The 14,881-nt window shown below is 43.0% G+C and overlaps 2 protein-coding genes across 5 annotated transcripts in view; one reads left to right on the forward strand and one right to left on the reverse strand.

Moving 5' to 3' along the window:
- Positions 1-3,550, reverse strand: part of LOC120408273 (phosphatidylinositol 3,4,5-trisphosphate 3-phosphatase TPTE2-like) — a 41,071-nt gene extending 37,521 nt beyond the window's left edge. The window contains exon 1 of the mRNA XM_039544988.1: positions 3,294-3,550. The gene's annotated coding sequence lies outside the window, so the exon portion shown is untranslated. The remainder of the gene's footprint in view (positions 1-3,293) is intronic.
- The window catches only part of LOC120408276 (fibrinogen-like protein 1), a 67,564-nt gene that overhangs the window by 35,652 nt on the left and 17,031 nt on the right, over positions 1-14,881 (forward strand). The window contains exon 1 of one of the 4 annotated variants that reach the window (XM_039545013.1): positions 1,694-1,731. The exons of 1 other annotated variant lie outside the window; for it this stretch is intronic. Coding sequence is in view for 1 of the 3 variants with exons in the window: in XM_039545011.1 (XP_039400945.1) it covers positions 6,250-6,275 (26 nt within the window). In the remaining 2 variants the exon portion in view is untranslated. Of the gene's footprint in view, positions 1-1,693; positions 1,732-6,062; positions 6,276-12,980; positions 13,003-14,881 lie in introns of those variants that run through there. 2 more of the 4 variants (XM_039545011.1, XM_039545014.1) reach the window with 2 other exon arrangements.

The raw sequence follows: 14,881 nt of genomic DNA on the forward strand, positions 1-14,881 counted from the left end.
AATTTAGAAAGTACTATGCACCTGCCTAACTTTAAGCATGAGTACTTCTACTGATGTGCTTGGAGAGTTAACCACATACACAAGTACCTTGCTGAACTGGGAGTCTAATACAGTAGAACATGGGTCGGCATGGCAACCTCTGGCACGCAGCTCACCAGGGAAGCACCCTGGTGGGCCAGGCCAGTTTATTTACCTGCCACATCTGCAGGTTCAGCTGATCGCTGCTCCTACTGGCCTGGAGCCACGAACCACAGCCAGTGGGAGCCACGATCAGCCGAACCTGCAGACGCGGCAGGTAAACAAACTGGCCCGGCCCGCGAGGGTGCTTACCCTGGCAAGCCACATGCTAGAGGTTGCCGATCCCTGCTGCAGAACCTCAGAGTTACAAACACCTCAGGAATGGAAGTTTTTGTAACTCTGAAATGCTCGTAACTTAAAACATTATGGTTCTTTGAAAAGTTCAAAAGTGAACACTGACTTTGAAACTTTACTATGCAGAAGAAAAATGCTGCTTTAAACCATCTTAAAATTAAACGAAACAAGCATAAACAGTTTCCTTGCCTTGTCACTTAAAACCCCCTTTTTTTTTTTAGTAGTTTACATTTAACACAGTACTGTACTGTATTTGCTTTTTTGGTTGTCTGTGCTGCCTGATTGTGTACTGTACTTCAGGTTCCAGATGAGATGTGGTTGACCAGTCAGCTCATAACTCTGGTGTTTAACTGAGGTTCTGCTGTATACCAAAGTTAAGTAATTTTTAAAGCATTCCATCAGGCTTGTATCTATCCGAAATAGCAGATGTTTTATCCATCTTCTCCTTTAAACCATATAGTGCATGGAAAAAGCCAGTACAGACTTAAGTGTTTCTCATCTAAAAGTGACCTAAAAATAAGTTCAAATACATTCCAGAAGCACCCAATTTATATTAGAATTTCTGGTTTACTCCTTAAATCCATCATGGACTGCCCAAGTACAACTTAAGAAAAACTAGAGACCATGTTTTCCATTAGTGATGTTAATATCCGTGAAGTGTGTAGCTACTTCAGGGATATTTAAAAGCAATGTTAAATTGAGCATTTGTATTTCAAGAGAACTGAGGTGTAGTTTCAAACTGGACCACTAAGGACTTCCACCCATATCCACAAAGGGACTTATCTATTCTGATGATGAGCATCATGGCCACTAGCTTTTAGGTGCTGCGGAGGGGTGGGGGGGGGGGGGGAGAGACACTAATCACAGGAACACCACTGATCCACAAAGCCTGAGTTAGGCACTTAGTTTCCTATACAATGAATGGGGAGAGACAGGTGGCAGAGACTGATCCACAAAGCTAGGTGGGGAGCCACCTAAACTAGCCAGTGCAAGACACCAATGAGAGGGGCATGTGTTAAGCCACACCCCTCTCAGAGAGAAAGGCACCAGGGGAAGATGCTGTTTCAGGCTCTGCATGTGTAACAGCAGGACACCTCCCTTATAACCTTGAGCCAAGTGCACATGGGGACTCACCCACCATATGGGAGACCCCCTTGGTTAAGTCCCCTCTCCTCCTGAGGAGGAAGGGATTAGACCAGGCACCTGCCACCTCTCAGGTGACTGCCCCAACCTCTGGGACACAGTCACTCACTTTCACTGGCCTAATGAAATATTAATTATTCAATTACTTAATTACAGTGGAACAGCTTCAGCAGGAGAGCTAGCGAGAGCCCCACATCAGAATCTCCCATAGCCTGGGTGAGTACCCTATGCACTACGCCAAAAGTTAAAAAGTAAGGTCCTTCTCCTCCTCTTTCCTCCCACTACCAGCTGTGGTGTGAACTTCCTTGAGGGGGCTGATCTGGTAAGTGACCTCTGAGCACACCTACTAGGTCAGGCCCTATACATGACTTAGGGGGCTGTACACCTACGTTCCCTAGTTCGCAAGTCACGCAGGATTCGGGCTGGACATCCAGATGCCTATCATTAGGCAGCAGCAGGCATGTTCAGGCAGGAGACAGGTGCCTAAAGCAAGACTGCAGTACACCTAGCCAGAGGTAAAAATAATAGGCACCTACACAAGCAGCCAAGCGGGAGTTTTGTGGATCACAGTGGGGCCTAAAAATAGGCTAGGCTCCTAAGCACCTTCCTGGATCACACCCTTTGTCACTGACTTCAGACCACACAGCACAACTTTGGCAAATGAGAATAGATGGGGACAGGCAACCCAGTCTTGGAAGAAAAAGGAGTGAGATCCAGGAGTTAAAGATTAGTAGCTACTTCAACACACCTGGGGCACTTCTTTTCCCCTCCCCCCCCCCTTCATTGGGCAACCTATTGGGCAGACAGAGAAGCTCAATGCAAAAGGGGCACAGAGCAAATCCAGGTTGGTGAGATTTCTGTATAGAAAGGAGAGTCCATTTTAGCAAGTTTAAGCAGAACCAGGCAACACTGCTAGGATGGTTTTAGTCTGCTTGAACTACAGCTCTGTTTAACTTCTTAAGCAAGTACGTGCGTCCTCTCAACCCTCCCTTCCACTGACCGCAATGCAATGCAATCTCTCTCCCCTAGACTGTAATGGAAGTTCATGACATTTGTGTAGGCTAACAATGCTGTGCCTTGTACGCAACATTAGCAAGGGAGATGCACTGTCAATATGAGAGAGCCTAGCTGTCCCTTCCCTCATGCAAATAACATTCTGATTTGGTTGTCAGCCAGTGAGTCCGCCACATCAGCTATTTATTGAAGTGAGCTTTGTGTTACTTCACAGAACTGGCCTAAGCAGGAGCCTAACGCTTGGGTGATGCATCAGCAGAGGCGCGGGGAAGATAAGCACTCTGGAGGCGGGTTAGGGGTTACTGCTCCCTTCCTCCCACAGGAACAAGAGGGAGGATGTCAACTGAGATTTTAAATGATCGGCATATTCGCCGGATTCTCACTATAACAGGGGCCCGGCCTACTCCATCCCCAGCGGGACTGAAAGGAGCCCGGGGCTGCCCTGCACAGCTCCCGGCCAGCCTGCAGCCCCAGAGCAGCTGTTTGGGTTTGGTACGCCCCAGCTGTTTGCCTGGGACACTAGACAAGCCAAGAGAGCGGAGAGCGGAGAAAGTGATGCGCGTTTCGCCACACACAGATCCCGCGGCAGGCACATCTGCAGCAGCTGCAGAGCTTTAATCCCCGCAGCAGCGGATTGAGTCAGGAACAACCCACGAGGAAATCGCTTTGATTTTCTCCATCAGGCGGCGTCTCCCCTCCCCCAAGCCCGCTGGGTGCCAGGTGTAGGGGGCTCGAAGCCCCTCTCCCGCACATCTCCCCCTTACCTAAGCTCTGCAGGCGGGGCTCTGCGCTGCTGGCCCCCGGGGTGACTCAGGCGAGGAACCCGCAGCCAGAGAGCTGGGAAGTCTTGTGACCGGCTCAAAGTTTAGCTCAGCACAAGCTCCCCTCCCTGGTCCTCTCCGCGCTCTGCAGACTCAGCAGGGAGGGTTTGTTTTTAAACGTCCTACGCTTTATGTTAAATAAAAAAAGTCCCTCGCTACAGTAGTTCTAGTCCCAGCTCCCTTCGGTGCAGCGCAGCAGCTGCTTCCCGCTCCCGGCTTTATTGCACTACGGCGGGGAGCAGGCGGCGCTGATTGAGCCTTGTGCTGCTGGGGGGAAAGCCGCCCACTCCAGCTCCACACCTGATTCCCATCGGTGCTGCTCACGCCCTGCCTGCTGCGGCTCAGCAAAGTGCTGGCCGGTTTCAAGCCCAGGCAGGAGCTGAGCGGCCGCTCGGGCAGTACGGAACAAGTCTCCTGCGAAGGGAACACCATGGCCGCGTGGCACCAGGCAGGTCCCTCACCACTAATAGCAGAATAATGAGTGGTTCGTGCATGGCATTTGTCATGCCTAGATCTCAGAGTGCTTAGTACAGTGTCAGTGCGTGCCGAGTGTCCCTTCCCATCTTAATGTTGCCATCGTTTGTTTATAACAACAATTCCAGGCTCTGGCAGGCTCCTGCTCCTGCAAACATTCATGAAACCTTATTTACATAAGTAGCCCTCTGAAGTCTTTTCAATGTAAAGGCTCCTTGTGAAGGATTATAGCCACCTGGATAAAACTGTGTACAGTATATGCATAAACACTAGCAGGTGAGGGCCTATGTTAAGGGCTAGCAATGGTAAGGGCCAGGAAATGCTGAGCCTGCCCTGGAAATCACTATTGCTTAAGGACCTGTTCTAGCTCCCGCTGACTTTAATGAGAGTGAACATGTCAGGAAAACTAAGCACATGGGTGTCTGCAGGATCTTGTCCTAAGTCAGTAATGATTGCAATAAATGCAGACCTATCACATTCAGGTTGGGGCCTTTCTCTAAGCGATTGGCTTATTATAGGATTAGTTAATTAATATGGCACAGCACTTCGAAAATGTACAGTGCTCTAGAAGGCCTCAGTCCTGTAATGTGATGTACGCAAGCAGACCCCTCCACCTGCGTGAAGTCCTACTGAAGTCAATGGGGCTTGTGGGCAGACAGGGGTCCACCCACATGCAGAACATTGCAAAATAAGGATCCACATGCCAAGGATCTAGCTTCTTTTATGGTTCCTGTCACCTTGCCATCTAAGATGATTTTGGATCACTTTGGATGCATTATTACAAGTTATCATTATGTAAGCCCTTCACTGCTAATACACATCAGTAAAAATGCTGTCATCCTCTCTCTTAATTTGTTTCTGTAAATCTATGCACTGTATAAATCTGCTCTTTGGCCATCCCAGTGCACTTTCTGTCCAGTTTGTGGTGTTTGTCTATATAGGCCTGGATCCTGCAAAGCCTTATGTAGATACTTAGGGGTGGTCTACACTGAAAACTTTCATTGACACAGCTATATGAGGGGTGTGAAAAATCTACACCCCGAGAGATGTAGCTATGCCAACCTATCCCCTTGTGTAGATAGTGCTAGGTGACCTTACCACCTCTCAGTGAGGAGGATTAACTACAGTGATGGAGGAACCCCACCTGTTGCTGTAGCGAGTGTCTACACTGAAGTGCTACAGTGTGCTGCTATAGTATCTTAAGTGTAGACATACCCTTAATTTTCTGTACTGAGTGCGAGTCATCCCATTGAAGCCAATGGGATGACTTGTAGTGTGTACATGGGACTGACTGCTCACAATATATAACACATAGTGTGTAAAGTTAAGCAAACACGTACATCTTTACAGGCCTTGGGCCTTTGATTGTAAACTCTGAGAGGCAATGTGTTTTGGGTTATTTTGTGCCTTCAACAGTACCAAGCACAATGTCACCATTTAAGATTAAGATTAATTAACAATATTCTAATTTGAGTAGTTCAATATTTACCTCCTAGTCAAGAAAAACAACAACTCTTTTGATGTTCATAAGGCCTTATCTGCATGGGAAAGCTTTACCAGTTATACTGGTAAACACTCCCATGTGGACACTCTTGCCCCAGTATAGGATTGCCTTTTTTTCAGTTTATCTTAAATCCCTTCCCAAGTAACATAAAATAAACCCCCAAAAAGGGCAATCTTTTACCGGAATAGGAGTGTTCACATGGGTCTTTTACAAGTATAACTATATTGGTTTAAATTCACATCTTAGATTATACTGGAAAACATATTTGTGCAGACAAAGCCTTAGCATTTTTAATCAGATGGGCTTGGGTGATTAGCTTTGTTAATTTGTCACTGCTTATTTTAGTTGGTACCTTTCACTAAAAGAACACTCTTGATTATATTTTTGTAGATTTTTTTCTTTTTTTCCACAGACTATAAGGGTGTCTGGCTCAGATCCCCAAAGGTATTTAGGGATCTGGGCCTCTGACACTTGAAACGTTTTCTCTACTGATTCAGCCCTTTTCCACCGGGCAACTTCTGCCTAGTTTTTAGTGGGAGACTTTCAAAGAGGGAGTTTGGCACCCAACTGTCATTGGAAAATGTCTTTATTACAAAGACAGCTGAAATTAGCAACACTGTGTGGGTTTTTTCCACAACTGTAACTTTTGCAGTGATTTGTCATTTAAAAATAGCCTGCCGTTTGTGTCTCAACATCACTCATGATTTCAGCACAACTCCCAAAGCAGTGTTCACTGAAGCTGCATGGCCCAGCAGAGGGAGCTCACAGTGTGCTTTAGTAAGTCCTGACCAAGAGGTGGTCACCCTGTTTGAGTTTGTTTGTTTAGTTGTAAATTTCTCAGTGATGAAATGGCAGGAATCATTGTTTTCTAAAAACGAAACAAAGCCCCTTTGATGAATACTCAGAATTTGGAGCACTTTTATGCATGGAACTGAAACAAATGGAAGGTAAGATATATTTTACACCTGTAACCCATAATGATACCTTTTAAAATGTGTGTTTTCCCCATTTCTTGACAGTTTTCCTTTTGCTTAGTCCTAATAAATTATCTTCATGTGAAAACTGGCTCTCTGCATTATAGTTACTATATTGATACCTGATAACATAAATTCCTTAAACTTTTCACAAATTCCAGTACTAAACAAACAACAAAACCTTGATTCTGTTGGGTTTCATTTGGTTTGATACACTGATTAGGATTGTTGCAGCCACAAGTTAAAGCAGAGAGGTACGTATGAGGCTGAAGAGGGGAGGGAAACAGACCAAGTCCAGGCTAAGTGTAATGAACATATGGAATCCGCCACTATTAAGATCAATAAGTAGTAAATTGTAACTTACGTAAAGTCAGTAAAACAAATGAATTAAATAAATGTGTTGAAGAAACAGCTGGACATTTCTGGAAACTAACAAGATGTTGATGAGAAGATGAGGAGGAGCTTTTACATTTACCCTTCTGGTGATGAACATTTTTACATGTGCTAGTTTTTTGTTTTTTTTTTCTAAGGGCTTGATCCTACAGTCCTCGTAGACACACAATATGGATTCATTTCAGCTGGGGCTTATGTGTGTGGAATGTATTTAGGATCAGAAGGAAACTATTTAGAGGAGAGTGTGTGAATGCAGTAGCTTGATTTCCCCTGTTCTGTATTTCTTGTGTAACAAAATAGGAATGTGATGTTTTGCAATGCATGGCTCAATTGAGATGCTGACTTTTCCCAAGAATCATTGTGCTCAGAATATACAAGTAGCAAGAGCGAGGGGATAACTTGAAAGGCCTTTGGGTCTGATTCTCTGTTGCCCTTTACACCAGTTCTGTGGGCATAAAGGAGCCATAAACCAGCCAGATATGCTTCCTACATAATAGAAGTGGACTTGAACCAAAATCTGAGATCAGAACATCTCTTACTTTTCATTGTTCAAAATATGTATCCAGGGCTGACTTTTGTGGGTTGGGCCTAAATCTAATTATTAGTACTTTTATTATTACTAATTGTACAGCACTGTCTGTGCTTTACCAGTGTTGCCAGCTTTCATGGTTCATCATGAGACTCAAGAGCCTTGGTGTATTTTCTTAAAGCCCCAGCTCCTGAAGGCAAGTGATTATATTAGAATCCTAGCTTTCATTTTTTTAGTATGTATCTTTTTTTCACGTTTGTGGAGGAAGGCTTAAAACCATGACCCGAATGTATCCTAAAGGGTCAGAAAGTTGAAGGCAAATAAATAGAACCACAAATGTTTAGTTTTGAGGGTTCTAAATGAGATTTTTATGCTGATCTTATTATTTATGGAGCTCTAATTTCTCCTGGGGTTGGCAGTACTGCTTTACAGCCATTTAAAAAGACATGAGTCTAGTTCTGATCTCAAAGCCGTTTTCAGCACTGTGAATTGACAGTGGTCCATTACTAGACAGAAATGATAATGCAGAAAAGGCAGAAGCGTTCAAGAAATATTTCTGTTCAGTACTTGGGAAAAAGTGGGATGATGCATTCATATTATATGATGGTGATAAAACACTTCCCATAGGCATAGTTTCACTTCTATATTTGGGAAGGCAGTTCCAATCAGCTCAATGGAACCATGAGGGGGGAGGGGCAAATTCTGCACCTGCCTGAGGCTTGCAGTTTGGGGAGACAGTGCCTCCTGTTCCCCAGATTTACACTCACGATTCTAACAGTAACTCAGGAAAATGTTAAAAAACAGCTACTAATGTTCTACATTTTAAAATCAGCAGGTCAGGTTAATTTGTATCTGAGAGTTTTAAAAGAACTGGCCAAGGACCTCACTGTATCATTCTTGTTAATTTTCAATGTTTTGAAACAGTGGGGAAGTTCCACAGGACTGGAAGAAAGCTAATGTTGTGCCAGTATATAAAAAGGGTAAATGGGATGACCCAGGTAATTATAGGCATGTCAGCCTGATGTTGACCTCAGGCAAAATGGCTGAACAGTGGATATAAGAACTTGACTATTAATTAATTAAATTAATATAATTAATGTCAATCAACATGGGCTTCTAGAAAATATTAATTAATAAGGAGCTATGCCTATCTCATAGAGCTGGAAGGGACCTTGAAAGGTTATCAAGTCCAGCCCCCTGCCTTCACTGACCCAGATCCCTAAATGGGCCCCTCAAGGATTGAGCTCACAATACTGGGTTTAGCAGGCCAATGCTCAAACCACTGAGCTATCCCCTGCCCCCAAGAGTTTGTCAAAATAATTTAGTATCTTTTTTTCATGAGCTTACAAATTTGGTTGATAAAGGCAATATGTTGATGTAATATATTTAGACATCTGTAAGGCATTTGTCTTGGTACCACACAACATTTTGATTAAGAAACTAGCAAGATACAAAATCAGCCTGGCACGCATCAAATGGATTAGAAGCTGGCTAACTGATAAGTGCAGTGTGTAGCTCCAATGGTGCCAGTGGCACAGTTGTGCCAGGGCCCACAAGATTGTGGGGGTACGCTCTACCTGCTGTGATGCCACTCATTCATATTTGGCCCTACCATGTCTCTGCCAGATGGAGGGGGGCTGAGCCAAACCTGAGCAGTGCTGCGGCCCATGTGATGGGTTGCAATACCATTCTCCACTTGAATTTGGCCCACTCCTTGTGCACACAGGATGGGCAATGGGAGCGAGTGGAGCCTCTGGACAGTGAGGATCAGGCAGAGCCATCTAGCCAGGATGGGAGTGGAGCAGTTAGCTGGCGGGTGCCAGTGAGTGGCCAGGAAGGTCCAGAGGACAGTGGGTGAGGGGCTGAGAGCAAGTTGTTGGTAGGCTATGGGGTGAGCAGGGAGTGTTTGGGAGACTGTGGGGTAAGTGGTTGGGGTGAGTGGGGGATGTTGAGGCTGGTGTGGTGAGTTGTGGGGTTTATGAGGGAATGAGGAATATTCAGGGGGAGGGTAGGTTGGAGCTGGGATGTTGGACATAAGCAAAATTTTAGATTCTGGAATCAGAAAGGGGGCCCTTAACCTATTCTTGCACCAAAGCCCTCTGGGGCCTTGTTACATCACTGGATAGGTCTCAAAATGAAACTGTAAGTGGCAAATCATCATCAAGCAGTTGTGTTTCCAATGGGGTCCCGCAGGGGTCAGTTCTTAGCCCTACACTGTTTAACATTTTTATCAGTGGCCTAGAATAAAACATAAAATCATCACTGATAAAGTTTGCAGATGATACATAGTTTGGGGGAGTGGTTAATAAGGAGCAGAAATTTGATAATCGAGAGCTCTTCAATGTAGACACAAAGGTATAACACAATGGCTGTAAGTTGAAGGTAGGTAAATTCAGACTCTACATAAGGTGTACACTTTTAACAGTGAAGGTAGTTAACCATTGGAACAACTTACCAAGGGTCATGGTGGATTCTACATCACTGGGAATTTTTAAATCAAGGTTGGATGTTTTTTTAAAATATATGTTCTAGTTCCAAGGCCTATGGCCTGGAGGTTAGACTATATGAGCACAATGGTCCCTTATAATCTATGAATCTATTATTTCAATGTAGCTACTCCTGATTTTCCCTGATGTAAGTGAGATCAGAACCAGGTCCATGATCTTTGCCCTGAGGTACTTACACTCTAATTAAATTTGTGACAACAACCCACTAGAGTCACATATGCTACATACACAATAGCTAAACTGTCAGAGTGATCTGTCTTTACTCTTTTGAACATTATTGAAATATTGTAACCTAGCACCTTTCTTCTACCACTACTTTTCCTTTGTGCTTAAACTATTCTGGCTATTCCTTTTTTGCAAACTAAGGGGCCTCTAATGTATACATTTTGGTTTTTAATAGTTTAAAATCACAGCTTCCAATTTTTACTGATTTTTATTGATTCTATCTTTTTTAAAAGATCCTTGATCATTGGAATCAAGGGCAGAATTAAAAATGGGTTCACCAGGACTTGCTGCTGGAGCTAATTTCTCTGAAGCCTCAAATGGGGTTCTCCAATATATGCCTCAAAGAGCTTTGTGATGCCTTGGCTATATACTCCTCTGCAAATTCAGGGACCACTTTAAGTGAATCGGTCCTAATTGCAGTGTGACACCCTGGCACCCCCTTATTCACCACTGTCATGTAATTAGGATATGTTTTGTACAAAGTGTGCCTTGTGAGGTATCATTGTAAACATTGTTGGATTGTATGTGTTACTGTCATATGTGAAGTTACGAGGTTTGGCTATGTATGTGCTACTGAAACATGTTGAGAGGTTGAGAACACCCACAAGCTGCCTTTCAGGTACAACAATAGAAAGGCCAAACAATGATTATGGCTTATTGAGGAAATGCACACAAGCACAAGGATTACTCCAGGAACAGTGTACAATAGAAACCTCTCAGAGATAGCACTACACAATGGGAATTGTTTGACCCAGGTCACAGCAAAAGAACTTTCCAGCAAGTTAGAAGAAGATATAAAAGGGAGAAATGACTTCATGAGGGGATCTCACTCTCCCTACAAGAACACACCTGAAAGTATCGGAGGAAAAGGATTGAACTGGGTGTGGGGATGAAGTGCTGGTCCCAGGCTAAAGGGATTTCTAGCCTGTATATGGAAACTTGGTAGACTGTTTGTATGATCAGTCAGGGTGAGAGACTATGATTCATCCTATCTAATAGTGTAGGCTTAGTTTGCGATTGTTTTATTTCTTGTGGTAATCTACTTTGATCTGTTTGCTATCCCTTATAATCGCTTAAAAGCTGTCCTTCTGTAGGTAAGAAATCTATTTCATATTTTATCTAAAACACTGTGTGTTGTATGAAGTGCAAAGGGGATAAATCTCAGCTCATGAGCAAGAGTTGATGCATGTCCACTTTCCTTTGTAGAAGTGGCGGACTGGGTAATAAATTCATACTGGTCGGGTTTTGACCAGGGCAGGGTGGTACAGCTCTGGGGTCTTAGGCTGGGGAGCTGGGAGTATTTTGTCTGTAGCTTCTGTATTATGGGTTCATGAGTGGCTGGCCAGAGCCTTCATGAACACAGCTGGGTGTGGTCGCTGCCTGTGGATGTTGGTTTGAGTGTAAGCTTGGAGGGCTTTGCAGCTTGTCACAATGTCACAGTGCAAGAGGGAACCAGAGTGAGACAGAGGGCTCAGCTGTACCTCAGTTCCAGATGGCACCCCGGGGGGGGGGAACCTGTCATATGAAGTTCATGAAAATCCAGTTTACTAGCAACAAATCAAGCATGCAAGATACTACGGATATATTTACAAATACCAATAATAATACATACCTCCAAAAAACCGTGCAGTGCTTTACGTAGCACTTTTCAGCCATAGATCTCAAAGCACTTTACTAAAGAGGGCAGTATCATTATCCCCATTTTACAGAGGAGGAAACTGAGGCCCAGAGAGGTGAAGTGACTTATCCATGGTCACCCAGAAGGTCAGTGGTAGAGCTAGGAACACCTGGTTCTTCTGGGTCCCCCTGGAAGTGGTGTAAAAATGGGGCAATGTGTAAAACAGTTAATATTTGCAGACAGCATGACTGTAGTGCCAAACATTTTACAAAGAGTGAATCTGACTTAGTTCTAAAAAGCTGAATGGGAATTAATATTGCAGTTCGTGTATCTGCCATGCATATTCCTGGAAAAGAAAATGCTTTTGCAAATGTGCTGTCAAGGGATTTCAACATCTGTGAGGAGGTATCATTAGAGAACACGCAATGTTCATATTTACTGAGGATGACTCAATTATTTTTAAGTAGAAGCCAAATGGAGCTGTACATAGACACACTCTTCTACTACATCTGCCTCAGATGATCTCCACACCACACCAGCCTAACATCTCTGCTATCCCTAAGGTTTGGTCTAAACTAGGAAAATAAGTCATGTCTGAAAATGTCTAAACAAATATGTTTTAACTAATATGATTATAAACATGACTTGGGCCCAGATCCTCAATGGTATTTAGGTGCTTAACTCTCATTGATTTCAATGAGAGAGAGATTCATAAACCCCTTTGAGATTCTGAGCCTTGGCACCTAGTGTAGGCAGGTCAGGTCATGTTTAAAAGCCTATTAGCTGATCGTGATCGACCATAGACTCCCGCATAGGGAAGAGTTAACATGTTTTCAAACATGACTTATCTACCCAGTCTAGACTAGTCTCATGCTTCTGCATGAGTTTTGCCTCTGTAAGGAGGGGGTTAAAAGTCAACAAGGTGGTCACAATTTGTCCCAGGGCTAATAAATGGCAGCTTTTAAAAATCTAATTTAGAGACCAAACCAAGAGTCTGGTGGAAGCACAATAAGATCCTCTGTGGGAGCATCTGATTGTGGGTCCCAAGCCTATTGTCAGGCTAGCAAAGGTGGGAGCCCTGTGCAGACAGGGGAGTAGAGAAGGGGAGAAAGTACAAAGATCAGAGACTTTTGGGTTCTGTGAAGGGTTTGGAGAGTCCTTCAGGAAGGGGTGGGATATTAAACCCTAATCCTGCAAGCACTTATGCACATACTGAACTTTATACACAGGAATAGTTTAATTGGCTCCAAAGGGCCTACTCACATATGCAGAGTTAAGCATTTGCTTATGTACCTGCAAGATGGTGGCCTTTATTTGTGTGTATGTTTTTAAAAGGAGCTGGGTCATGTGTAACTCTTAAGATTGTGCTCTCGGTTACACCCAGGCAGCCCCATTGACATCAACAAGCGATAGGCAAGAACAGCAATTGTAAGTATTGGCTGACTAGATCTAACTAAAAGAGAGATTGTTAACAGATGAAAAGTCAGGAATGCTAATAATTCAACATCTGGGAACCATTAGCTTAGCTTCTTTGGTCCAGATTCACAAAGGTATTTAGGCACTTAACTCCCACTGATTTCAATGGAAGTTAGGAGTCTAAATACCTTTGAGGATCTGGGCTTTTTGAAGTCAGTGAGGGCTGGGGAAGGAAGTGAAGCACTCTGCAGGGTAGAACCCAGAAAGAAAAAAGGGAGGAGGAGGAGAAGTTTTGTTCATTTAATTTCATAGTTTAAAAAACTGGCTGTTAGAACAGGGCTACCTCCAAAGCTGAAGGAAAAGCATTAATTTGATAATAAATAATATTTGTGGCTGAGAAATGGGTGAAGAGTGCTGATCTCTTAGAGGAGAAAGGAGAACGCTATTTTTATTAATAAAATGTATTATTGCACTTTTGTAATAGAATTGTTTTCAGTAATAATATGGGGGCTATGCAGAGACTGAATGACATGTCATTTGGCCTCATTAGCTATTCTCTTGAGTGACCAAACAATTGCCTTGTAAAATGGAGAATTCCTCCTAGTCTCCTGAAAATAAATATTAATTATTTGGCCCTAATGCAGAGGGAGTGGCCTGTCTCTATTATTTTTTGCTCCATTCACCACAAACCTCCTTGTTTTTGTTAACTAGAAAACCTGATCTTCCCATTTTGAGGTTAGTTACACAACCACAACCCTTCTGAGGCTTCAGTGTACTAGAGTCTTGCTTAATATCCTCATTTTCTACTCTCCAGTTCAGATTTCCTGTCCTTTGGCATTCAGATTTCTGTTTTCTATATTTTTAGACATAAACTAGATTAAACAACAATGCAAATAAACACTGAGTCCAAAAGGCTGCATTCATACTTTCTTATGGAATTTATTGTAATTAGCACGGCTGTATTAAATTTATAGGGGAACACCCATGGGGAAAGTTAGCTTCAGTAATTCATTTAAATGCTTACATAAATCATTCTTCATTGCATTTTACAGTTAAATAATGTGAACAATGATGCCTGGCAATGGAACCTTTCCCTTTTAAAGAACATCATTGATATAAACATGCTTTTAGTCTCCTCATACTCAGAACAAGTAGGATTAGCATTAGGTAACCATCAAGCAAAATGATTAGTTTTGAGCAACTGTTTAATGCAAGAGATTCCAAATATATGTTTAGGCTTGGCAGAATTTTATTTGTATGTTTTTATAATTTCGATGAATAATATTAATGTTTACTTTTAAGCATTTATTTTATTTAAATTTCCACAATTGTGCAAAATTATGGGTGTTAAGCATTTTCGCCCAATTTTTATCAATTTAAAATTTCCACAGCTGTGGGAAACTATGGGGTTTAAGATGTTGGGGGAGGGGATAGATTTTTTTGTTGTTTTTGCACATTTACTCTTTTGTCTATACAAAATATTGTTATGCAAAACATTGTGGACAGTTTTGCCATTTGACCCACATTCATCTCCATGTACTTGACTTTAATCTGTTTACATTTATTTCAGATGAGACTTTAGTTACCACACTGTCTGGTCTGCTCAGTGTGGTAACTGAACAGCCTTGGCACATTTTGTCAGAGCTGAGGCTTCACCCTGGGTCCCTGCCCAAATGGATTCCTCCCCACACCCTTCCGCAGAAAGGTGCACCAGTTGCTTGCCTGACTGCTGTCCCCACCTCAGAGCTGAACTGCATTTCAGTGGTGGGTGAAGTGTATACGGAATATAAGGCCAAATCTTGCAGTCTTTACTCCAGCAAAAACCAGTGAAGTTAATGAAAGTTTTGCCCGACTACAAGATTTCAGCCAACTAGTTTGTAAGGAACTCTAT

This window comes from Mauremys reevesii, linkage group 1 (assembly GCF_016161935.1).
Source record: "Mauremys reevesii isolate NIE-2019 linkage group 1, ASM1616193v1, whole genome shotgun sequence".
NCBI lineage: Eukaryota > Metazoa > Chordata > Testudines > Geoemydidae > Mauremys > Mauremys reevesii.